This window comes from Pimephales promelas, chromosome 21, assembly GCF_988280905.1.
Source record: "Pimephales promelas chromosome 21, fPimPro1.hap1.1, whole genome shotgun sequence".
Taxonomy (NCBI): domain Eukaryota; kingdom Metazoa; phylum Chordata; class Actinopteri; order Cypriniformes; family Leuciscidae; genus Pimephales; species Pimephales promelas.
The window spans coordinates 2,174,655-2,201,114 of NC_142789.1; the positions used below are offsets into that span (position 1 = coordinate 2,174,655).

The 26,460-nt window shown below is 37.0% G+C and overlaps 1 protein-coding gene across 4 annotated transcripts in view; it reads left to right on the plus strand.

The window, feature by feature from the left end:
• srpk1b (SRSF protein kinase 1b) overlaps positions 1-26,460 on the plus strand; it is a 55,202-nt gene that overhangs the window by 16,184 nt on the left and 12,558 nt on the right. For 2 of the 4 annotated variants that reach the window (XM_039663346.2, XM_089124880.1), the window contains 7 exons: positions 19,247-19,362; positions 22,062-22,170; positions 22,267-22,354; positions 22,573-22,660; positions 23,546-23,652; positions 23,739-23,904; positions 26,348-26,373. In XM_039663346.2, coding sequence (XP_039519280.2) covers positions 19,247-19,362; positions 22,062-22,170; positions 22,267-22,354; positions 22,573-22,660; positions 23,546-23,652; positions 23,739-23,904; positions 26,348-26,373 — 700 coding nt within the window. Of the gene's footprint in view, positions 1-2,467; positions 2,747-19,246; positions 19,363-22,061; positions 22,171-22,266; positions 22,355-22,572; positions 22,661-23,545; positions 23,653-23,738; positions 23,905-26,347; positions 26,374-26,460 lie in introns of those variants that run through there. The other 2 variants (XM_089124881.1, XM_089124879.1) reach the window with 2 other exon arrangements.

The following is a 26,460-nucleotide window of genomic DNA, read 5'->3' on the forward strand; positions in this document are numbered from 1 at the left end:
CATCCTCCACCTACGTCTCTCCGTCTATTAGAAAAGCAGTTGATGAGTGTATCGTGTTCTCTTTGTTTATTACCTGTCTTCTGTTGTGACTCTTCTGACTGCTCTCGTCTGAAGCGCTGTTATGGATCGAGTTCATTCTCAGTCTGACCTCAACAGAAGTGAATGTTACTATAATAATTGTAATTCAGATGAACTGGTGAAATCATTTGCTCAAGTAGCTGTGCAGTATGACAAAAAAATAGAATAGATGTCCATTAGCTTAAAGGCTTTTCCCAGATTCATTTTACTGAATCAAAAACATACTAGGGCTGTAGTCAACCAAAGAAATCCTTAGTCGACCAAAATCTTGTCCTGCGCAACGATTAGTCGACCAACAAAAAAAAAAAGACAGTTTTGATTGAACATTTTTTAACAATTGTCATAGAGAATTTATAAAACAACAACGAAAAAACATCAAAAATACATAAAACTATAATAATAATACAATCTTTGCAAATTAAGTGATTTTTTTTAACTGCAAAGTGAGGAGCTTTGTCCTAGGCTTGTAGTGGCAAACACAATCGCGCACCTGACCACACCACACGCAACAAAAAATATTCTAACATAAAAAATCCTAACAAAATTTCTCGTTTATACAGGCTATATATTCTTCTTTACTTTCAAAGCAATAGGTTAACTTTTGTCCAGCCGATCTAGGCGTTTTAAAACAAACACACAAAAAAACAAATAGCCTAAAAAACAATCCTAATAATATTTGTATTGTAGGGCCGCATATATAGGTTACATTATTTAGGCTGTTTTCAAATGCGTATAGTTTACAAATAAATACAAAAATATATCAAGAAAACACAATCTATTGATTCGTTAAGCCATTAAAGGGACTGCTCACGTCTTTTGCGCGCTCAAGTTGGATTTCAAATGTAGGGGCGCGGCGTGCACGCGCTCTTTTTTTTCCAAGTGCGCCCAAGCCGCATCGAGATAAAAACATATAGTGTATAAAAACATAAAAACCAAAACAAGTAGCGTTCCAACTGAATGAATACAGCTAAACTATCTATATCCCTTACTGAGCGCGAAGCAGCAGCACAGCCAGCCAAAGGTGCGAACCAATTGTTCCATGTGGTGCGCTAAACTGTGGCGCTGTTACAAAATAGCCTAAATTAAAGCATTTAAAGTTGAGGATAAAACATAGGCTAATTATATTTAGAATACAGTAATATATAACTGTAAATATATAAATCATTGAAAATTTCTTTCTATTGGTAAAAAATAAAATAAAAAAATGCAACTGGTCGACCAATAAGAATGTCAGTCGACCAAGGCGGCTTCGACCGATTAGTCGAATAAACGACTAAAGTTGACAGCCCTAAAACATACAGTGTGACCAGTGTAGCCCAAATGATTCTCATGAACCGGTTCTTTTTAATGATTGGTGATTTTTGGAGACGTAAAGATTATATATCATCTCAAAGGCACCTAAAGGGCCTTAACTATGCGTTGGAGGGTTATATTAATAATTTTATTGTTGAGAAGGTCGATGAAAAGCTTCAGCTCCAGGCAAAAATGTACAGGTCACAGTGTAAACGTGATAAACCGCATATCATTGCCATCAACGTTTGGTGCTACAGTATTTACATGAATCATTCAGCACAACATTGTTAACATTTGTTATCTCGGTTATTTACAGATACGTTAATGAAGTGACATGATGTACAACGCAACTAGAAGCTAACGTTAACGTTTTCTAATTTAGATTTTAAAGATAACCTTCAAATACGTTGTTGACTTGATTTAGAGATGTAGACATCCTTGTTTAATTCATCCACGTTCAGTTGGTGTCTACCGCATAACTTAATCCAGAGCGGACACTTATCTCGGTTGAGATGTTTGGGAAAGGGTAAAGGGTATACACACCGTCGCCCAGCCTCTCGGGAACCTAGTGTCAGAGTTGCATGTACCCCATGTACACCGTTTGACCATTTTACACTTAAAATGACAAGAAAAAACGAATGAAAACTGATTAACTGCAATGCATTTCAATGGACGTGGAAGCAGAGAATGTCCGAGTGGATTGGGTCAAGATCTCGACTGAAGCCTATTTCTACTGTTTTGTTTTCAATACAGTTAATTTCTGCAAATGGTGCAAACTCTGCTTGATTATAGATAAAAGATTCCCATTCGCCTGCCATTCTGTGATGGGCAACCGGCAGATCATGATTTTGGTAAGCGTAATTGAGTAGATAAGAGTACTTTATTGTGTTGAGTGCCCTCTTACAAAGACCCTGCCATGACTCAGTGCTGCTTACCTGCCATCACTAATAAGGCTGTTAAGGACTGGCTACCCGCTGAGACACGGATCTTATGAGCAAGAGAGCACTCGCATTCTTGTGAACCGGCTGATTTTTTTTCTGCTGTAATTAGAGAGAGAGTGAGAGAGCAGATGGGATGGAGTGACAGCAAAACGCAGCGCGTTATGAAGGAGAAATGAGGAGGCGGCAGTGTTTTTACCTGCAATGCAGTTCTGGCTCTCCCCAGCCAATCAGAGCGCAGGAGGGCGGGCTCTTGTTGCTGACGGCAGCAGAGAGAGAGAGAGAGAGAGAACGCTCCTCAGCATTCAGCCTCACTGTGCATCAGTGTGCACTGAGGTGGCCCTCCTCTGCCTCTGGTACATGGCTCTGTCTCTGGCCTGCAAACCCCTGTTGCCTTCATTAGCACTGTCTCTCATGGGCATCCGCGCGTCCTGCAGGTAAGGAGCAGAGTTGCTCTCCTGTTTGTCTCAAAAGCATGTGTCTGCTTTACCATATGTTTGAGAGCTTTGGTTTGATTTGTGATTGACAAGTTGATTTATCCAATTGTTGTTTGTGTCGTGTTCATTTTCTTCAGTATTTCTCCTTTAGAGTTTTAAAAGGGAAAATAATGGAGTCTGGAATCATGTAAAATTGAGTTTAGGAAACTGTTTATTCCAGTTTATATATATATATATATATATATATATATATATATATATATATGAAGAGTTCAGATGCAAAAGCCTCTAAATGCCATTTGAAATTTTCTTCTTTAATGATGATTTTTATCAAACTTGTATATTTAAGTTCAGTAATTTCACTTAAATAACAATTAATAGGTAATTATCATTGCCATTTAAGTGAAATCACTGAACTTAAATATACAAGCTTGATAAAAATTATCATTCTAGAAGAAAATTTCAAATGGCACTTAGAGGCTTTTACATCTGAACTCTTCATACATATATATATATATATATATATATATATATATATATATATATATATATATATATATATATATATATATATATGAACTATTAGGCTATATTTACCAATTAGAAAATATTATACTGCATGAGAACACTATTTCTGCCGATAAGTATTTGTATAATGTCAAAAATATATTTGTTCTTGCAATGTTTTATTTGCATAATAATAGAAAAAAAAGATTCAGTGGCAAAAATGCTATTCAAAGCTGTATTCATGCAGTTTTATTCGATGCAAAGAAGAAACAATATAAATATTTTTCTGGATTAAGAATTGTCTTCTGTGGTGGCGGACCAACAGGGTCATTCTCACACACACACACAGTACAAAGTATCCTACCACTGTGAGCACAGTACTGACAATAAATCCAAAATAATATCAACTTCATGAAATGAAAGATAATCATTGTCAGGAAAAATCATAAAACAAGAATGGAGTCTGTAAATGTTAATGTATAAACTCATTTAGTGACTGATTTAAAAAGTTAGTAATAAAATGAGCAAAGTGGAAGCTGGAAGGTGTATTACTTTGCATTTACACTCACACTTTACAGATTTAGTGCACAGATACTTTCACTTTACAGCATTGTATTGTATTGTTTTGTTCCGTCCATTGCTATGGTTGTCATTGTCAATCGTGTATTTAAATATGGTTGTCAATCCAGAAACTTTGCAATGTAGCAGCGTGAAAAATACATAGTAGCCTAATATATACAGAAAGCGAGCAAAGATTGCAGCCATTATAATCACAGAAGTTGTCAATTGTAATGTGAGGTACACAAAGATGCACTCTTATAATCAATTAAGCCGTTTACATCTCTTATTGACATCATGTTTACTTTGTTGGTTATAATGCATGCAGCTCAATGAACAAAAACTGCCCTGTTCTGCAGTGTCGAGCAAATGCTAATTAACTTTAGAATTGCCATTGCGTTTAACTTAAAAATGTCAATGTCCTTGAAGGTGCTGCTCATAAAGTGTATGGTGGACATGATCTGTGTGAAGTTTTTCAGATTAAATCCAGGCACCTTGAAGTGTCTGACTGGGATAAATCGTGCCAGAAGGGGAAATGAAAGCAAGGGAGCCATCAATGGCTCATCGCTGTTTCGTGCACCTTCACCTTGGTTGAGATTTGAGGCTAAAAAGCATGTTAAAGGAAAGCCACTGCAACGGTGGGGTTGTCGAGGTCTTCTACTGACGGCAAGATCATCACTGCAATCAGTGACTGTTACTAGAGCAAAACCACAGCTGTCAAAGGCCACATGAAGCAGGGTTTGCACTAAATGAAATCGATTTAAACAACCTTCCTTTGCTTTGGGTTCGCAAGCACTGAAAACAATGGTAGGACTTTTCAGAGCTGGGCATTTCTGTTCCTGGAAGAGCGGATTGTTTTGATGCATGCGTGTGAGTTACTCTGACACAAGACAAGAGAATGTCAGACGTGTTGTGGTTTGTTGTGTGGGCTGGAGAAGTTCTGAAGGCTGTTCTCTGTATTAAGAGTGAATTTAACTCTCTGTGCGCCAAACGTTTCTCCTCCCACTCACGACGCTCACACACGGACCAACACTCATGCACAGACACACACGGCCCCCTTGTTTGTCTCTTGCCGAATGTTGTGATGGATGCCATGGGAGGTGAAGTTTTGGTTCAGATGAATAGTCCAGGCTGGTTGCTAAGGCTTGAGGCTTTTAATAGAATCCTCCTTCGATGAAAAACAACTTAAAGTAATGGAGGGAATTATGGAAATGTGATTCATAGGCTGGATCTGGAAGAGGCGATAAGAAAATAGCCTCTTTGATGCGACCTCTCTGAGCACCGGTCACCTGTGATGATGTATTTACAAACCAGAAGCTTGGTTTTATAGTAAAGCGATTCAAGCGGATTTCAAAGATTCACAAACTTACTCTACACAAGCAGAGGTGGAGGAAGTACTGAATCTCTGTACTTAAGTAAAAGTACAAATAACCAGATAAATATTTACTTCAGTAAAAGTAGAAGTAACACAATGACAACCGTACTTAAGTAAAAAGTACCTGATTTTAAATGTATTTTAAGTATTAAAAGTAAAAGTACTTGTATAATGGCCATTGCACACTGAGTACGAAATTTTCGTATGCGTATTTTCGTGTTCGTCAGCCTAAAAATTCGTCACGCATAGAAACCTTGCACACCGAGTCCGTTGCGTATTTATTAAACCTTTGCGGGAAAAAACGCAAAAATACCAAATGGATTCGTCAAGCAGTGAGGATGATTTGCCCTCTCTTATTGAAAAGAGAAGAAAGAGAAAATATTACGTCCATCCAATCCTGAAATTGCGCCGAGAGGAAGGAGAGTTCCTTTTCAAGGAATTGCAAATATCCTGAGCGATTCAAAATTTACCTCAGAATGTCAGTGGGACAGTTTGATGCTTTGCTAGCGATTCTGGAGCCACATATTAATAACAAGACCACCAATTCTCATGAACCAATCGATTCTGAACGGAGACTGTCTGGTATGGACCAGGTATGGACACACACCCGCGCGCGGCCCGGTGGAAGCGCTGGGCAGACAGAACAGCTAGGCTGTTATTGTGTATATATTGTGCCCAAATAATACATTAATTATCGAATAGGCTGCTCAATCACACCTTATTTGATCCTAAATTTCAATCTGATTGAAAGGGGAGGTTTATTAATTTCATAATCCAATATAGAGAAGAGAACATAAACACTTGATCGAATTGAAAACCGAAACTGAAAGCACGGCGCATATGTGCAATGATTTGAGGACGAGCTCCCCCCGGCCCTGAATTGTCAAAAGACCTCTCAAAATGCTGGCTCTGGATGCGAAAAACGCAGAAAATCGAACCCGATCCGATTAATTTTATGACGGACGAAAGTTTCGGAGGCGGTGTGCAAGCGTGACTGACATAACGTGAGGTCGAATTTTTTTTTTTAACGTGCGAAAATTTCGGATGCGAATTTCGGACTCGGTGTGCAATGGCCTTAACAATTTATTCTCTTAATGTCTATTTTCTAATTATTAATAAAACATTTAATTCTAGCTCATTCAACTTAATACTCCTATAATGATGGGAAAAATGATGGGAAAATTTTTTTTGTCACCATTTCTGAAACAAGCTTGCAATTAGGCAATATACACAACATGCTTATCCTTACTATATGTTAATAACTATTTTTTTGGCATTAAACGCGATTCATTTATGGTGTAATTCTGAACCTCTTGGCTTGCCATAATCCTAACCAAACGTATATTACACACGGTGCGTTTCCTATGCACGTAAAAACACATTTTCGGGTATAAATTGTACGATAAACACACTGCGTGCGAGACGCATTTTATTTAGTGTAACCGGGTTGATGGAAAATGTAACAGAAGTTGTAGAAATGTAGTGGAGTAGAAAGTATAATAATTGCTGCAAAATGTAACGAAGTAAAAGTAAAAAGTATGCACTATTTATTCTACTTAAGTAAAGATACGTGAAAAATGTACTTAAGTAAAGTAACAAAGTATTTGTACTTCGTTACGTTCCACCACTGTACACAAGCAACTGGTTCTTCCTATGAAGTACCCAATGTACCAATCCGATGCCTTTGTTTTCAAGTGTCTATTTTGAATAGATAAAAAATGAGGAAAATCGTATTACTGTAATCAAAATGAAATGACCCAGACATTCATTGTTTTGATTTTGAAAGCTCTTGTCATTTTGGTGCAGCATGCATCAGACTGTCCGTAGGCGTGCCGTCTGAGGCTAAAAACAATACAGTATCGACTTGAGAATGAGATTAAGCATAATTGAAGTGGTGTGTTTAACAGTAGATTACATCCCCCTCCTGTAGATCCTCTATTGCTTCCTGCCAGCTGAAACAAACGGATGAATTATTCCTCGCTTTAATTTTTATTATTGCTCTTTAAAGGATCAATGGATTTAAGTAGAACGTTGGTTCTGAGTCTTGGTTACTCCAGGGCAGGATTCAGTGCTTTGCTGGTTCTGAAAACGTTTCTTGATTGAGGAGTCAATGTCACACGTGCAGGCCCTTTATGTTCCAGACTTTCTGTATACCAGTCAGAAAGGTTCGTCCAGTCCTCTTAACTCTGTAGATGTCCATGAACTTGCCTCTTGCATTCAAAGCAGGAGCTGCCACTAGTGTTGGGCGATATGCTCCATTTTCATATCGTCCTATCGTCAGCCTGTGAGATCGGCGATACACGATATTATCGTGAGGGGGCGGGGCTAACTTATTTGATTATTAACTTGATTATTCAGCCTACTCATTAATTTGCTTGTTTTATTAGCCTACTTCGTTTTATATACGATAATCTTTTTTCTATTTTGCTAGCAAAGGTGGAGTGTTTATTAATAGGATCAGGTTATTTCCTGGTATAATGAGGTAAAAAAAAAGAGATCCTAATCCTTTTGTTTGTCAACGGGAAATTTACGGACACATTAGCCTATTTTCATGCCGTTACATGCAGCATTTTGACTAGGGCCTATTTCTGCAAGAGATGAAAACACGTTTTAATAATTTCTTGGGTCAGAAAAAGTCGGAGTTTGCGATATGTGTCCCCCTACCAGTGCGCTCTCTGCGCACTTCAGTAAGCACAAAGTACGCGGGTTAATGTGTTTTAAATGCCGGGAGAAACAAGAGCAAGGGCCAAACGTCTAGCTGAGTCGATCGGTTTATACTTATACTTATGACTTGACTCTGATAAAGGAAACGTTTACATGACCACATGCATTGTCAAGTTTATTCAACATAATCAGGTTAAGAACGTCGTCGCATGTAAACGCGCTCAATCTCTGAAAGTGAAAGTAAAAACGGACTGCTTTCGGCATCTCCATTAACGCCGCGTTCCCTCAGAGACGACGATAACTGTAACTAATAATACTATTTTAGTGATATTATTATTAATACTATTTAGTAATTGTATTGTTTTTAGTGTTGGTGTCATTAAACGTTTTGTTAATGTGTTACGAAAACAAATACTGACGAACAACGATGCCGTTTTCATCTTGGATCTGTAGGAAATTGAATTTTGCGTCTGTTAAAACGAGCACACTTGATAATTTGTGAATGGATCACCTTGCAATTATATTTTGATGTGGGATGTTTTTTAGTCTGTTTTAAAAACATTCTCTTAGAGGAGTCCTCATTAGTGCGTGTGTTGTTGCAATTGTTATGAGGTGATGTCGTTGTAAATTTAGGCAAGGCAAATTAATTGTAGTTCCTAATATTCATTTAATAACAATACTAGCTTTATAATAATAATAATAATAATAATAGGCCTAATAATAATAATTTAATACATTATGGTAAAACGAGACAATTATCGTATTGATATTGTCAAAGGCATCTGCCATCGGCGATATGTCAGACTATCGTCGATACACGATACTATCGTCTATCGGCACAACCCTAGCTGCCACAAAACTAACAAACCTCATTTCACCTTGACGTCTTAATTCTTTAGGCTATAGGGGATTATCACGCTGATTCGTAGTACTTCCGGATTCAGTGATCTTAGTGCACTGCCACTTCCGTTGAATCACCGATCTCGCTGGCGAATTGATGAAGTACTACACTAAGTTTATTTATACGGCATCCCTGGTAAATTAGTCTGATTCGCTAAAGTGCCGGCTGCAAATAAACGTGCTACCTTGTTTTATTTTAAAATTTTAATCCATTTCTTCCTTATACTCAATTCAGTCGGGAATCCATGAAAACTTACGTAGGGTTGGCGTTAGAGCCAGACCGATATATCAGTAGGCCGATATTATCGGCCGATATTAGGCATTTCCCAAACTATCGGTATCGGCAGTTATAATGGCCGATAAATGAATATTTCAAAAATAAAATAAAAACGGACGAAACACGCTTCAACCATGTCATCAGTGTTGGAGTTGTATAGTTTGTCCAACAGAGGGCACTCTACACCGTCCCTGTTGGCAATACTCGTTGAGTTGGTCACGAGACATACATTGCTTGAATAACAATTAAAAGAACATCCCCATCAGTTCTCTTAACTCAAATAAGCATGACAAAATTTGTGGCCGGCGGAAGTTTCCTTGGCCAGTTATGTTGAAAATGTATGTTTTACAATTTGCAGTATGACGTAATCCATTGCTAAATTATGGTTCATCATAGATTAGCTAACCATAAAGCTAGCTAATGCCACTATCATCAGTCTGTTCTGTTGTGACAATAAAAGAAACTTTTAGGAAGTTTCTTTTTAAAATGCATTATCATATTATTTTGGTTAAAACTCATAAATAACTACAAATAACTAATGTTAGGGAAATCTGTTAATGTTTTGTTGCACCTTTCTTAAATTAAAAAATTATATATATATCGGCCGATATATCGGCATATCGGATTTTAAAACCAAAAAATATTTGTATCGGTGTCGGCCTTCAAAATCCTTTATCGGTCGGGCTCTAGTTGGCGTTGTTGGTTAGATTTACAAAGTGGAACAGAGCAGTGACATAAATAGCATTCGTCTCAGGCATTGTTGAACTGCGTCGGAAGTGGACATGCACAAAGTTGACGAATCCCGCCCATGAAACCCGGAAGCGTGATGATCCCCTATAGAGAGCACAACAGGGAGTTCTGCAACGTCAGTGACCAGCCATCAACACAGCTGTTCCATTGGGATTTTAGTCTACGTCCACATTGATCCGGATGCGCATTAGGCTTGTTGGAACGAATTCCGAAATTCGAATATAATTTGAATATTAAAAAAAATCAATACTATTCGAATCAATGTTATAACTTGATCTTCCAATCTTCTCCAATCATTTAGTCCGCTTAAACCCTGCCCCTTTCTTACAATCAACAAAGCTCTAAATCTGATCAACGATCAATGTATACATCACAATATGGAAGATCTAACGCTACTTCTGATACATTGCTACTTTAAAGCTGAAGTGTGCAATTCATTTTGATGCAAACATTCGTTCTTTTTAGCCTAATTAAATATGCTGAGACAATTATAACCTTGTCCCAAATGGCACACTTCATGTGCATTTGTGGACTTGGGGACTTACAATGACTGCCATGTGTCTGTTAAGTCCACAAAACAATAGAAAATGACCATGTCATTTTAAAGGGATACTCCAATTTTTTTTTATTTTTTTTTTGAAAATAGGCTCATTTTACAACTCCCTCAGAGTTAAACAGTTAAGTTTTAAAGTTTTCGAATCCATTCAGCCGATTTTCTGATATTTAGAAGAATATCAGTAAAAAGACAGTTTCTGGTCTCATTGACTTCCATAGTATGGACTTCCATAATCAACGATTAGTCGATTAATCACTCTAATAATCGTTAGATTAATCGATTATCAAAATAATCGTTTGTTGCAGCCCTAGTTGTGGTTAATAATCTTTCTTTGAATAAATTACTTGGGTCATTAAAATAACAGTCAAAAATAGTCTTATCCACACAGCACTGACACCAATGAAATGCAAGGCATTCTGGTATTTCGACTGCTTTGTGCTGTGTAAGCTGACAACAGTAGAAAATAGGACCACCCACAATCTCTCCAGACATTTGGGTTTCACATCTTATTAGGCTTAGGCTTATTATGTCTTTTTCCATCCCTCCTGCAACAGATCAGTTATCTGAAGACAGACCACATTTTCATGGTTTCCACAAACAAAACAGTGGTCAGAGAATGATTATCGTTTTCGGCTTGAAAACATTTTTATAAAGAATAATACATTTATTAGTAGTAGTATTAATCAAAGATTTTTATTTATTTTAAATGAACTTGATTGCTCTCCAATGGCACGCCTGTTCAATGATGCATCTTGTGTCTGAATGGAAGCAAATCCCTGCATCCATGTTGGAACAACTCAAGGAAAGCTTTTCCAGAAAAGTTTAAGCTCTTAAGGAGTACATACTCCATATTAATGCCCATGACTTTGAACTCCAATGCCAAATGTGCTTCAACAAGCACTAATGGGTGTGGTGTCAGGGTGGGCACGTTGTGCACATTCACCCTAGACTGCACATCACTTCAATTCTATATCACTGCAGTAAGTTGTGACATTGCTTAGCAACTGCAAAAAATAAACTCAGAATCATGTTGTTCTCACCAAAACTACTTAATAATAAGTCCTTCGTTGTTTGAGAAATGCCCCGCTCTATATTTTCCCATCACTCCATGTAGGTCCTGCCCACTGATTGCCACATTAATATATGAAGCATGGTATAAATGATACAGCAGAATCTCTACTGGGTGATGCATTTCTACCATACAGAAGACATGTGATGTCTTGCTTTTTATTTCAGTGGCTTGTCTCATTAACTGCGGTGCAGGGAGATGTTTTGTCTGCAGTGATCTCTCAGCATTAAATGACAAGTTTGGTATTTTACACTTAAAGCCCTGTTTTTAATGAAATCAAATTTGGACACATGCTGCTGTCCTGAGAAATTTCAGTTTCTGTGGTTTCACGCATCCGCCTCCACAGTGGTTGCATAGGTGCACTGGAACAATCCTTCCTAAAACGCATTAAGTTTACAAAGACCTGAAACTCACAAAGTGGTCAGGAGTGTTCACTGATATGTGCACACAAAAGTTGCTGCAAAAGATGCTTTCCAACAGGTTTTCCAACAAGCGATTAAGATCTAGTTGAACGTCTTCTTCGTATGCTGTCTGTGAATGAATGATTTCGCAGGACGAGATATTCGAGTTAATTTCATTCAGGTAATACATTTTACAACCAAACAGATTATTACGCGACAAGCAGGGCCTGAAGTTAATTTTTTCGGCCACCGGCCACTGTGGCAGGTGGATTTAAAAATTCACCCGCCACAGAGACTTTTTACCAGCCATTTTTTTTTTTTGCCTCATAAACGTAAAAAAAAAAAAAAAAAAAAAACACGGGAATTTCAACAGATAGACCTACCGCAGCTCGTAAACAAATTACACGCGGCTGTGTTGATGGCGGATTTAGTCACGTACAGGTCTTACTCTTAACAGCTTTTAGTTACAGCGTTCAGGAACGGTTAAATATGAACTAAATTAATAATGTTATTACTGATAAAATTACCGGGTACCGGACATTTTCTCACCGGTTCCCAACTCCCAACATGCACAGTTGCACACGCACACACATCTGTGCAACTGTCATTGTACTGTAACCTACAACAGCGACGCATTACATTATCTCATCCCATCTCACCAACAGTTTCATACTCGCACGCGTAGTCAGAAAAAGAGCCTCATCTTCTTTCTGATCGCATGAACGTTACGAAACAACAGTCGCTGTCATAAATCAGCCGCTCACGAACCTTGCCATTGCCGCCGATTGTTCACTTTGTATTAAAATGTCTTCTTTACTTTTCTTTTTCTCATCCTCATCTTTTTGTTGGCTGTTTGTTTTGTTTCAGCTGGCCTCTTTACCCCAGTAATGTGCCGCCACATTTTAGCTAAAGTCCACGGCAATAGCGGACTTCGTTGAAATGTAAAAATCCTAATGAATCACTCAATTCTCATTGGCTACCCGCCAATGTGGCAGGTAGAGTGACAGTGTTACCCGCCAATAGCAAAATTCACCCGCATTTGGCAGGTGGTCGGGTGTTAATTTCAGGCCCTGGTGACAAGTATGATGGCATTATCCGTTTTTTGGACATATACATTAATTTATAGGCAACATTAAATAAGCTACCATTGTCCACAGTTTATGAAATGAACACCCGCTATCCCGTGGTAATGTGTGTATTGCGCAGTGGCATCACACAAATAGTTTTGATTGAAACTAATTTGTTTAAAAAGTGGGCTATTGCAGTTACAAGGCAGGTTCACATAAAATCATTATGACATATGACATTATTTTTTATTTATTTAACGAGCGTCTGGTTTGGTGATGCAAAAACGGACGGTCGTGCTTATTGTGTTTTTAACTACCGTTATCTAAAAAAAATGACGAAAACATGTTACTTGTTCAATTAATAAACAGTTTCATGACAAATCACTAAAGATTAAATTGACCTTTGGCCTCCCTTTCTGTCATTGTTAGCGTGCGTTTTTTTTTTTTTTTTTTTTTTTGAACGATAATCGACTTTTGCTCCTCGATTTTCGAATGCCATTTTTGGCAGAAATTTACATCCCTAGTTACGAAAAAAAACCTGTTGGAAAGCATCTTTTGTAGCGATTTTTGTGTGAGCATATCAACCCCAGACCACTGAGTAGAAACTAAAAATTCAAGGAAAAAGTGTGTAAATATGTCATTTTGGTTATCAAAGATGAGTTTTAAGTAGGGATGCACCGAAATGAAAATTCTTGGCCGAAACCGAAAACCGAAAAAGAGGAAACCAAGGCCGAAAACCGAAACACCGAAAGAAATTATGCCAATTATCAGTATCATTGCATTTATGGCTATGACTGTGTACAAACGTTACTAAAATCAAGGCATTGCAATTGCATAAATTAATATAAATAAATTAATTACAAATTATGCGAATATTTATTTAGCACAATGCACAGTATAAAATAAAATTCAAACTAAAATGTTTTTGACCCCACTCATGTGTACATTAAATAATAATCTAATGGCCTGCAGAAAGGTTTTAAAATTAAATGTTCTCTCAAAAACAAAGCCGAGTGCAAACTTCTTCTCATCACACCAGCACCCTTTGCACGTCTAAATTAGTTTCTTACATTTTAAAAATGTAGCATACAATAGCATAAAAAGCCTTTTTAAATGAACAAAGGTCCATGATTAATACAAATGTACATGAAACTTAACAAAACATGTTTAGTGAATGTAGAAAATATTTAAGAGAGCATTTAGTTCTATACATACATGTTCCCATATATATTTTTTTGTAATGTCACACAAGTAATAATCTCAGGGTTTACTGGGTTTTACATGATTATTTTTGTATTGGTGGTGGTATACTAAAAAATAAACATTGTCATGTGTTTATCTTTCTTCTTCTCACCGATTCCTACTGGTTAGAGGACAGTTACTTGAGTCGTCCCCTGTCGTTTCAAGGAATAGTACAACGGAGAGCGGGTCCAGTAAAACGCCTCGACCGTTTGGAGCGGTGCGCGCGCTGTCTGAGGAGACTTGCGCATACTTTCGCCTGCCTCCGCAGCGCGAGTCTCCACAGTTACTTGACCCGCTCGCATCCGGAGTCGTTGTCATGGCGGCGCGCGTTGTTTAGAGCAGATATAGGTGGATAAACAAGGCTTCCGTCTCCTCGCGGGTTCAGATTCACTGAAATACGTCCGCACCGCAAACATGTTGCTTCAGACAAGCACGTGCAGGTCGCGGTTTCTGTTTGCGTCATCACAACATTTCGGCCGTATTGTTTCGGTGATAAAAGTCTTTCGGCCGAAAACCGAAAATGCACTTTTGGGCCATTTTCGGCCGAAAATTTTCGGTGGCCGAATATTCGGTGCATCCCTAGTTTTAAGGGATAAACTGATTGACTGCAGTGGGACTTTATCACCCTGCCCTGTATGCGAGAGCTCTCTATAGGAGTTAAGATTAGATCAGGGGTTGGCAGGGCTGCTGTGCTTCAACATCTGCCCTGTTCTGAGCCAGGAGTGTGTGTGTGTGTGTACATACGTGCAGCTCTCCCCTCTGACCAGCGTAGCATTCATGCATACCTCCACTAATTAACTCCCTCTAGAACAGCCTCTAATTATCTGTGATCTTGGTAAATTAATTGTTTTCTGGTGTAACACCCTCCATGTTCAGCCCTTAGCACAAACTACATAACTACACAATCGTTGAATACATTACAATACATGAAGAGTTCAGATGCAAAAGCCTCTAAGTGCCATTTGAAATTTTCTTCTAAAATGATAATTTTTATCAAGCTTGTATATTTAAGTTCAGTAATTTCACTTAAATGGCAATGAAGATTACCTATTAATTGCCATTTAAGTGAAATTACTGAACTTAAATATACAAGCTTGATAAAAATAACCATTCTAGAAGAAAATTTCAAATGGCATTTATTTAGAGGCTTTTGCATCTGAACTCTTCACATGTACTGTTTTAGCTAACTACTAAGTTTGCTTACATTAATCAAAAACTAATCAACTCGAGTGACAAGAGCAGAATTAGTAAATCCCAGGGATCTGAAGTAGATGTTTGCCGTGTATTTGTCGCTGGTGGTGCCCTCATTATTGAAATACTCGTTGACGCATGAAGCGCAAAATTGATTCAGTTGGCAAGCAGAGAGAGATAACCGTTTCTCAAATAAACAATTTCATGTTTGTGAGAACAATCTGTGATATGTGACGTTGCCTGGGATTTGTGTGGGAAAAGCTTCGGGGATTTGTGGAAAAGCTTTTTCTCTGTTCTGGAGTCAGGCTGTTCTTATTAAAGGTGCAATGTGTATAAAAATTTTGGGTGTTTATTAACAGAAATGCAAATGTTTTCCACTAAGGTTTGTATAAAGAACTTACTTAATAAACTGTAATGTTTTTATCACGTTAGAATGAGACATTTATATCTACATAACCGCGGGCACCCCCTTCTATGAAGGTCGACGTATTGTGACATCATGTTTCTACCGTAGCCGAACGCGAACAAACAACGCTACAGAGCGCTTTCGTCACTACCTTGAAAGAGAAGCAGAACGCAGAAAGCTAAAAGCTAGCCATAAACACTGCGAGTGGTGACTTTTTCCTTGTAAGTGGTGTAAAATTTGAAGTTGGACTGTTTCACGTACCGGTAACTTAGTTCTTCTCCCTCGCTGTGTTATGGCTTTGCTATGTGGGGATAGCTGACGTGAGACAGATGATTAGCACTCTTGTCATTGACCTTAAAACAATTACGTTACAGGAATCACCAACCCGTTGATCACAGTCGATAAGTCAATCGCAAAGAGTTTTCAAAATCAGAGAAAAAATCCTATTGTGTGTAGTAGTGTTGTCAAAAAACTCGGTACTTCGGTACCAAGTCGGTACTAAAAAAAAAAATGTTACGGTACCAGCTTTTCTAGGTACCGAATACCTGGTTAATCCAGTTCTAGACGCGCTGTCTGAAAGGTGCACAGTCGCGTCCTCTTCATAACGCTGATATGCTCTCTCTCTGAATCCACTTGTTGACACGAAAGGAGGAAAGAGCCACATATGGAAATATTTTGGATTAGGCTAATGTCACGTTGCCATAAGAGGCCGATTACATGCAAATTCGCAATTTCAAATATAGGCGCGAGGCAAGCGCGCTCATAATAAAAACTCGTTGCATAGCAACGACAGACGCCGCGTGAGAGCAAGCGCTTTGGAAAGAATAAGCACGCGCAAAAATATAATAAAAAAAAAAAAAAACACGCGCGACATGTGAACGGCCTCTAAAGTGCTTTCGGGGTAGTTTTACGAGTACATGAGCACAGTAGTGTCCAACCGACACCAGAGTACTGGTATTAGTATCGATGCATCCCTATTTATGTCATTTAATGTCAGTGCCAGTTCTAGGCGTATTCTTGCCTTTATAACTCAGCAGTTTTAAAAAGCCTTTTCAAAATTAAATATGAATGCAGTTTTAGATTAAATAAAAGTACAGTCAAATCAAATAAAACATGTTTTTTCTCCTGTAGCCTATAGTTTGGTAATGCTACAATAAGATACCATTTATCAACATTAGCTACTTCACATCAACACATTGAGTGAACAATATATTTTTACAACATTAATTAATGTTTGTAAATGTTATTTAATAGAAACACTTGATTGTTCATGTTTGTTCACTTCATTCATTGTGCATTAAATAAATGTTAACGGATTAGAACTTTACAAACAACTTTAAAAATGTGTAAGTGTATACTATTGTTTATTTTAGGTCAATTTTTTTCTAAAGTGTTTATAATACAAATGTACAGTTTCCATACTTGTAACCGTGATAAACACTTAAATATATGTAAATTTAAACTAAGCTTTGGTACCGAAATTGGTACCGAGAACCATGAATTTTTACTGGTATTGGTACCGAATACTGAAATTTTGGTACCGTGACAACACTAGTGTGTAGTAAATGGTGTCTATGGGATGCGGAGGTGCGCGCGCTGTTACAATCACACCATTTTTAAAAGAGTAGTTTAAAAACACAATTAACTCTCTGGTTTATACAACTTTCACTTAGGAGCAAAAATCTGCCTTTAAACTTAAAAGAAATAAAGATTTGACATATATCGTGATAATTATCGATATCGACTGATATAAAAAAAATTATCGTGATAATTTAAAAAAAATTAAATAATTTAAATAATTCAATAAAAAAAAAAATAAATAATCTCCCTCGCTGTTTTATGGGTTTACTATGTGGGGAGAAATGTGCTGGTTACATTTGTGAGACAATCAGCTGATTACTATTATTATATTATATTATATATTAAGACCCTTGATCCTCACCTGACTATGGCGTTGTAAACTTTATCCATGATGTGGTTTATAATAGACTGTGGTACAGAAACAGTGACAATGTTACACACTCTTGGCTTCCTCTGGCTATTCTCTGCTGTTTCAGACGACGAGATGTTTGTCCTGTTTGAGCCACCGTAGCTTCTTCAAAAGGGAGGGGTGAGCATTGGGCGGAGCCATTAATGCAACTCGCAACCGATCCGCTAGATGTCACTAAAAATCACACACTGCACCTTTAACTGCATTTATTATTCATAATTCTTGCACATTTCTATTTCCCTCTCAACCTGTTTATTTAGACCATAATCTTGATGTATAGGCTAGCTTCACATTTTAAAACGAACAGAAACAAACCTGATGTGAGATCTTCAGCGCTTTGTTCATGAGCCATAGCGGGAATTCAGAAGGTGTCCTTGTAATGGCTTATGTTATTTTGGACTTTCAAACTTCCAAGCCGCAGTTGAGAGCCCAGTTTAGGATGCAGAAAATTGCCAATTGCGTGAGTGAGATTACACTACGCAGCGAGGCGAGCTCATCAGCGGGAACGGCATATCTAATCGCATTAATGCCCAGCTGATGCAGCCAGCCAGTAGACATAACACTGCAAGATATTAAAGGGCAAAGAGATATTTAGATACAATGCAGGTAGAATTCATTAATAACAAGTCTATGATTAAAACAATCAGAATGGCAAAATTGTATATTGGCACAAGCCCCTTTTTTGTGCCTAAAATCCTTAATTGACCTACATACTGTATCATGACATGGTGACAGGATGATGAAAATGCTCTCATTCAAATCTACTTTAGCTTTTTATTGCAATTACAAAATAGGCATAAGAATTGATGTAGCAATTTTAACATTTTTATATATATATATAAAGTGTTATTGAAATCATATTTGTACTTGTCAGGTAAAGCAGGATCAGTATCATTCATTCTAATGTTAAATGCTTAGATAGTTCACCCAAATATTAAAATTATCGTCTTCATGCATGCAGTATGACGTTCTTCTGTGGGGTGTGCAAGGGACTCTTTCATTGTATATTTTCATAATATTATTCATATTTTGTGTTCCACATGAGAAAGAGAGGTTTGGAATGATGACAATTTTTATTTTGGTGTGAACTATGCCTTTAAGTTTCGACTCGAGACGACTGACTTCTTTATGATCTCGCTTAGCTTGACGCCTCTTAAGATTTCCTTCAGCGCTCCCGCTGAGCTACAGTGAACCAGAGAAGACAGACTGTCTGATTCTGCAATATGCTTGCAGTCCCTTCGGTTTGCACCTGCACTGATTTATAGGTTTCATAAATGTCTGACCCTCACACTAGAGAAGCCTCTGTGGACATCCACAGATTATATGGTGCAATAGCTAAATAATGGCGGTATTAAACTGTAAACGCAGCAAACCCCACAAAGGATTTTCAATTATGGCCAATAACAGCTTTTTAAAGGCATTGGATTGTTTTTGGCTGCCTTCCCGTAACATCTAGAAGCGCATCTAGATTGAGATGTGTGAAGACGTCTGGCCGGAGAGCCTGAGGTGGCCATCTGTTTTCTAACGATAAGCTTTGGTTCTTCCAGGCCTGATCCCCACCCGAGGGGAGCCGCACAGCAGCCTGACTCACTGCAGGAGCAAGATGAGGAGATCTTGGGTTCAGACGATGAAGAGCAAGAGGACCCTAATGATTACTGCAAGGGTAGGAGTCCTGTCCTCACTTTTTTAATTGAAAGCATATTATATGCATTTACAGTGTTTCCCACGGGATTTTTCCCTCTAGGGGGGAATTTTGTAGATTTTAAAGCTAAATTAATCAGTCTGGTGTTCACTTTGAGCTCCAACCCATGTTCACAGTGCAAATTAAACAAAGGAAAAAGTTGGTGAATTGACGTACTGTACCTTCTAAACTTTAGACTTCACCTTCGTTTAAGTTGTGATAGTGTCTCGGTCTAAGTTACATTCACACTGGTGTCTTAGAAAGTGAATCAATTAGAAAATAATAATAATATAGTAATTTATATTACTATTCCTCTAACAGTAATAGCCATATATTATAAAACAAATGCACTGTTAAATATATATATATAAGGGGTGTAACGTTCACAAAATTCATGGTTCGGTTCGATACGATACACCTGTCACGGTTCGATACGGTTCGTTATGTTTCCGATACAGCAAAAAGAAAGAAATGCCAAAGAGATTTCCTTGATTTAATTTTTTTAAATTATATTTTTATTAAAACTAACATCATAAAGTATGATATTTTTTAACTTTGATGGAGATATACTTGACTTTTCTTAGGAGCTTATTAAACAAAACGGCTCCTTGGACAAAATGAAATGAAATATTGTAGTAGTAATAAACAGGTTTATTTGAGTTCAGATTAACATTTGAGGGCAGTAATTGTATTCATAATGTCAAAATTAAACCGATGTGATGTTACTTGAAAGCATTACAGCCTACTATTACTGCTAAACTCACTGGATAGTTCCTTCATGGCACAATGTTTGTTCAGTACGAATACGTGTATCGTTACACCCCTAATATATATATATATATATATATATATATATATATATATATATATATATATTTGTATTTCCTTGCGCTAGAGTTTTAATTTCTACCCAATTTCTACATTTGTAGGAGAAAAACCCTTTTAAAAACGCATTTATTTAGACGGAAACTGCAGTTGAGCTTTTATTTTTTTGGCGGAAAACCTGACTTTAACCTGTCTCATTACAAATAAAGTAAAATAAACATCTGTCCCAAAAAATATTGGAAATTATGCTTGTGTGAAAATGCGTAGCTGTTGCCCGCTTGGTTCCAATGCATGCTAAACCCTCAGCACATGGTGAGATGGAGTTCACTGGAAACGCAAGAAACGCAATGTGTGCACTTCCATTGTGCTTATTTCATTAAATCACAGTGATATTGCTATTTGGTAAGGACACGAGGCGATACCGCGCTTTCGATTTTAGTTCTTTTGACAAATACTTTAACAAAGCAATGGCACAAAACAACATTAGAGACTGTTATGAGAAACTTCATTATTAAACTGTGTTGGTTCAGATTATTCTTAGGGCTGCCATATTTGGAAAACACTGCACATATAGAATGATAAACAGGATTCAAAATAATGATTTGGCTAAAGGGCTGCACGATTCGTCGAAATAAAATCACGATATGGTTTAGTGCGATTATTAAATCACAAAGGCTGCAGTTTAATGAAATGAATATATGCGCTGCACATTATAGATTGATGCGCAGCACTTATCTTAATGCACACAAGCAACTCATGATCCAGTGTTTTCAGTGACTCGGAGTGGCATAATTCCCTCTAAATGCTGTTGCACAGCACAGAGACTCTTTTGCGTCGCTTATGTAAACAACATCCGCCAGATTTGTAATGAGAAGCATTTATAATCTTATACTCTATTGTCTGCAAATGAGAAGCTTTAAGGGTTCCCTGTGGTTTTCAGACTAAATAAAAGCTTACCTGTTTAATGTTTGAAACTTAAGAAATGAAGACATAAATATTAGTATCGCAAGCTTTCAGTTGTACTGAAAAAAAATTTAATTATTTGTATTCAAATTATTTAAAATTAATAGTATTCAACTATTGTTTTTATTACATTCTCTTTTTTTTTTTTACTTTACAGTGAAATACTATTATTACAAACGCTATAGTTCTTATTTTGTTGAATAATGCAATAAAAATCATTATCATAATAATCCTAATAATAATTATCATTATTTATCATATTAATACATAATCATAATATGATTTTTATTGCCATATTGTGCAACCCTCAAACAAGCACAACAAACCTAGAACCTAAAAACATGCATGCAAATTAAATAAATAAAAAAATATTTTTTATTGGAATAAATACAATTTTATTTTATTAAATCATAGTTTTTATTGGAATAAATAATTCAAACAAAGTAAACATTTGCTAAAATCCCATGTTGGGTTAGAATGGGTGATATTTTGTTTCTCTGAAAATTAGTTTGATATACCAATCATAACAGTGAATAAAGATCATGAAGAATTAATTTGTTCTTTAATTAATTTGTTTTACATTCTATAACCTTGACTTGATCATAAAAATATAGAAAATATAAAAATATATAATTTTCTTGTTTCATTTATTTATTTTCTTTTTATTTATTTGTCTTTTTTAAAGCATTAAGCAAGCAGCGAAGTGTTTTTTTTGTATTCTTTTTTAGAAACAATAGTTAAGGAATATGCCAAACTGCTTAAGGTTATCTTTTTAAAACATCTTTAAATAAATGGATTGCATTTTTGAATCAATCAAAAGATAACCAGTGTTCATTTTGTACCCTGATGTTTTGTTTCTAGCAGTGTTTTCTAACATCCCCAACATTTTCTAGGTGGATATCACCATGTGAAAATAGGCGACCTGTTCAACGGGCGGTACCACGTAATCCGCAAGCTGGGATGGGGTCACTTTTCCACTGTTTGGCTGGCCTGGGACACACAGTATGTTCACTTACCTGATGGTTTTTCTCTTTCAGTAATCCCATTTATGTATTTGAAGTGTGTGTACGTGGAGGTAATTTATTGTTTTGGTTGCAGAGGGAAGCGTTTTGTGGCCATGAAAGTGGTTAAGAGTGCCGAGCACTACACAGAAACAGCACTCGATGAGATCAAGCTCCTGCGAGCGGTGAGTGACCCCGACACCATAGAAACCATTACGATGAATTATTCGCAAGACCATTTAGTGTCAGGTGAAGTCAGTTGTAGCCACATGGCCTGAGGAAAGTAGTTTCATGGAAGGAGAACACTGTTTGTTTTGTAATAAACCAAAGAAAATGGTTTTGAAATGTTCCCTGTAAATCTGTCTGAGAGTTATTTTCTCCAATCCCCATCTGGTGGATTCAGGTCAGGAACACGGACCAGAATGATCCCAGCAGGGAGAAAGTGGTGCAGTTATTGGACGACTTCAAGATCTCAGGCGTGAACGGGACCCGTATCCTTTCAGTACTGAGAACACTGCCTACATACAGTGGTGTGAATAAGTTTGGACACCCATGCTAAAGTTGCCTAAAAAGAGGAATAAAAAAATCATCTTTTGGATATTGATCTTAATGCCTTAATTAGAAAAATGAGGAAAACTCCAACCTTTAAGGACACCAATTTTCTTTGTGAATGAATAATGGATCATACATAAATAAATGTTTTTCCTTAAAATACAGGGTGCATAAGTCACGGCACCCGTATGTTAAATTCCCATAGAGCCAGGCAGATTTTTATTTTTAAAAGCCAGTTATTTCATGGATCCAGGATAATATGTATCCTGATAAAGTTCCCTTGGCCTTTGGAATTAAAATATGCATATTATTCTGGATCCATGAAATAACTGGCTTTTGAAAATAAAAATCTGCCTGACTCTATGGGAATTTAACATAGGGGTGCCGTGACTTATGCACCCTGTATTTTAAGGAAAAACATTTATTTATGTATGATACATTATTCTTTCACAAAAAAAATTGGTGTCCTTAAAGGTTGGAGTTTTCCTCATTTTTCTAATTAAGGCATTAAGATTAATATCCAAAAGATGATTTTTTATTCCTCTTTTTAGGCAACTTTAGCATGGGTGTCCAAACTTATTCACACCACTGTACATGCATAAATCTCCGTGAGACGTCCACTGGTGTGTTTCCAGTGTATTCTATATTTGCTTTTAGGCGCAGCTCAATCTCTTGATCCACAGCTGTGAGACTCGGCGCTTTGCCCAGATTCAGCTCTCTTATTTTTGGAGGACAGCTCGCAGTGAGCTGGAGCTTTTGGCTTGTGTTCCTGAAGAGCTCCAGAGATACGTTCAGCATCATTTCCCTTTAACATGCTCTGTCAGATGTGTGTATGGTGTTTGAAGTCCTCGGCCACCATCTGCTGAAGTGGATTATTAAGTCTAACTATCAGGGCCTGCCTCTGCCGTGTGTCAAGAGCATTATTCGACAGGTGCATATTTTTCATTCATTGTCGTATAGTTTGGTTGTACAGAAGGTCAAATGCAATTAACAACTGGGTTTTCTCTCTCTCTCTAGGTTTTGCAAGGCCTGGACTACCTGCACACCAAGTGTAAGATCATTCACACTGATATAAAGCCAGAGAACATCCTGATGGATGTGAATGAGGCGTATGTCAAGAGACTGGCGGCGGAGGCCACAGAGTGGCAGAAATCTGGAGCTCCACCTCCATCTGGATCCGCAGGTGACCCCAAGATCTACAACATTTCAGAAACAACGTTTAGATTATCAATAGAGTTCCCACTAGGGTCAGTAATCAAGCTAAAATGCTGATGAAACATATACAAATACCCAAAATATTGAAGGGCTCATTTTTATGTTATGTTTCTTGGAATTAGTTTATTAGGTTTGCAAAGTGCATAAAAAAGGTTCAATATTTGTAAAAAAAAAAAATTATAATTTTTCCATCCTCGTTTTTACTCTCTACTTTACATCTACTGATGGTCTTACATCCAACATCAGTAGCGCGCCTGCGATTGATGGACAGACATGAGTTGTTCAGAGCACATCTTGATTAACCCTCTGGGTCCATTTTCTCTATTTTTACATTTGGGCTTATAAACTATATGTAATGGAGATGCAACACTATGTGTTTGGTATCTATGCATTCAGAAGACCCTAAGCGAACATAAGCATGCATGTGATGTGTTTATAAAGGAAGTATGACTGAAAAATGTACAAAATACTAGAGAATTTCAAAAACGGAAATTTTGAAAATTACACATCGCACAAAAATAGTGAATAGTTTTTGGACAAAAAATATATTTGTCAAAGCCTTTGCTTGACAGACATGTGGAATTGTTAAATAAAATGTGTAAAGAACAATGAGAAATCTAACTTTATTTACAAATAGTCCCAGGCGTTTTTCTTAGGAATGCTTAGAATTTTCTAAGCAATGCTTTCTCCTCGTCACTCTCCAGTAATTGAGCCTGTTCCACCGTAAATCCTTTACTGCTTGCCATCATAAAAGAGCTAAAATAATAAATAATGCTATAATTGTGTGTGTGTGTGTGTATATATATATATATATATATATATATTAGACATTTTCAAACTATCGGTTATAATGGCCAATAAATGAATATTTCAAAAATAAAATAAAAACAGACGAAACACGCTTCAATCATCTCTCCTTGGCCTGTTAAATTGAAAATGTATGTTTTACAATTTGCAGTATGACGTTATCTATTGCTAAATTATGGCTCATCACAGACTGGCTAACCTGACATTGTAATTATAAGGTAGCTTATAAGGCAATGTAGAGACTAATTATTATTTTATTTATCAGAACTTTAATATATTTAGATCTTCCTCTGTTATGTTGTGACAATAAAAGAAACAAGTTTCTTTTTAAAATGCTTTATCATATTATTTTAGTTAAAACTCATAAATAACTACAAATAACTATGTTAGGGAAATCTGTTAATGTTTTGTTGCGCGTTTCTGAGAAAAAAAAATATATATATATATCGGTCGATATATCGGATTTTAAAACCTAAAAATATTTGTATCGGTATCGGCCTTCAAAATCCTTTATCGGTCGGGCTCTAATATATATATATATACGCGTCCATTCGCTTTCTGTCGTCTCCTCCTCCACTCGACGCTGTTTGCGTCATATCCCTTACTATATAGTACGACCCCTTGCAGGGCTACAGAGTCCTCGATTTGCTAGAATACGTCATGGTAACCTTTTCCTGATTGGGTAAGAAAAACATTTCTCCATCTGCAATTTTTCCATCGGTTGTTGCTTGTGAATCTGCCAAACAACATCGATTTCATTGGCCTTTGACGGTGTGTATAAAAGCCGGGTCTCTCCGGGTATCCGGTTATCACTGTTTTAAGATAAGTACACATTTGTAAAAGTATGTTTTTTTGGGCGCTACCGCCCAATCCGTCCTTATAGGGTTAAAAGGTACAATGGTAGAGGAGAATAATTCATATTTTAAACTGGAAAGTTCGTTTTGAGTTCTGAAACTTGCAGTATGTTTTTATTGTAAAGGAACCTCTTATTTGTTTGAATATCAAGAACATTTCATGACCCCTTTAAATATCTTGCAAAATGTCCATATTTTTATCTATTCACAGGAATGAATGACATTTTAAGGCTTATTTAAAAAAAAATGCAATAACATACTGCGCCCCAAACAGAATGGAACTGTAATGTATAAAGAATAGGAATATCTAGTTATTCTTAAAATGTGTTTTTATTGGCTAGAAATCACAAATAACTGTAACGGTTCTGGACATGTATTGGTCGAAAACATTTCAACTGGATCAGGGAGTTCATGAATGCTCTGTTACTTACAAAATATTGTTATTGATGTGATTTTATGAGATCGTGTGCAGGTTTATTTAGCTGTAACTAAAGAGTGCTACCTCTCAGCATTGAACATCTCCATTGATATATTATTCGGAGTGACGTAAAGTCTGCGGGATGTTTCTAAATGGAGAGCAGTGACTCATGTGCTCATCTAAACAACTGAAGGATGACAAATTCCCACAGTGTGAATCTCTGGAGAAGCTCATGTGCACTACTTTTGAACTCTGTGTAGCTTCATGATGTTGATTGTGCGCAACAAGATGCTGATGTTGTCTTGTGTTTTCTTCCTCTTCCTCCACTGCAGTGAGTACAGCTCCAGCCCCCAAACAAGTGAGTGTTCCCCGGAGTCGATTCACACGTTTACTCTTCCACATCTGTTATTCAAATAAAACTCAAATTCGTCTCGATGGATTGTCT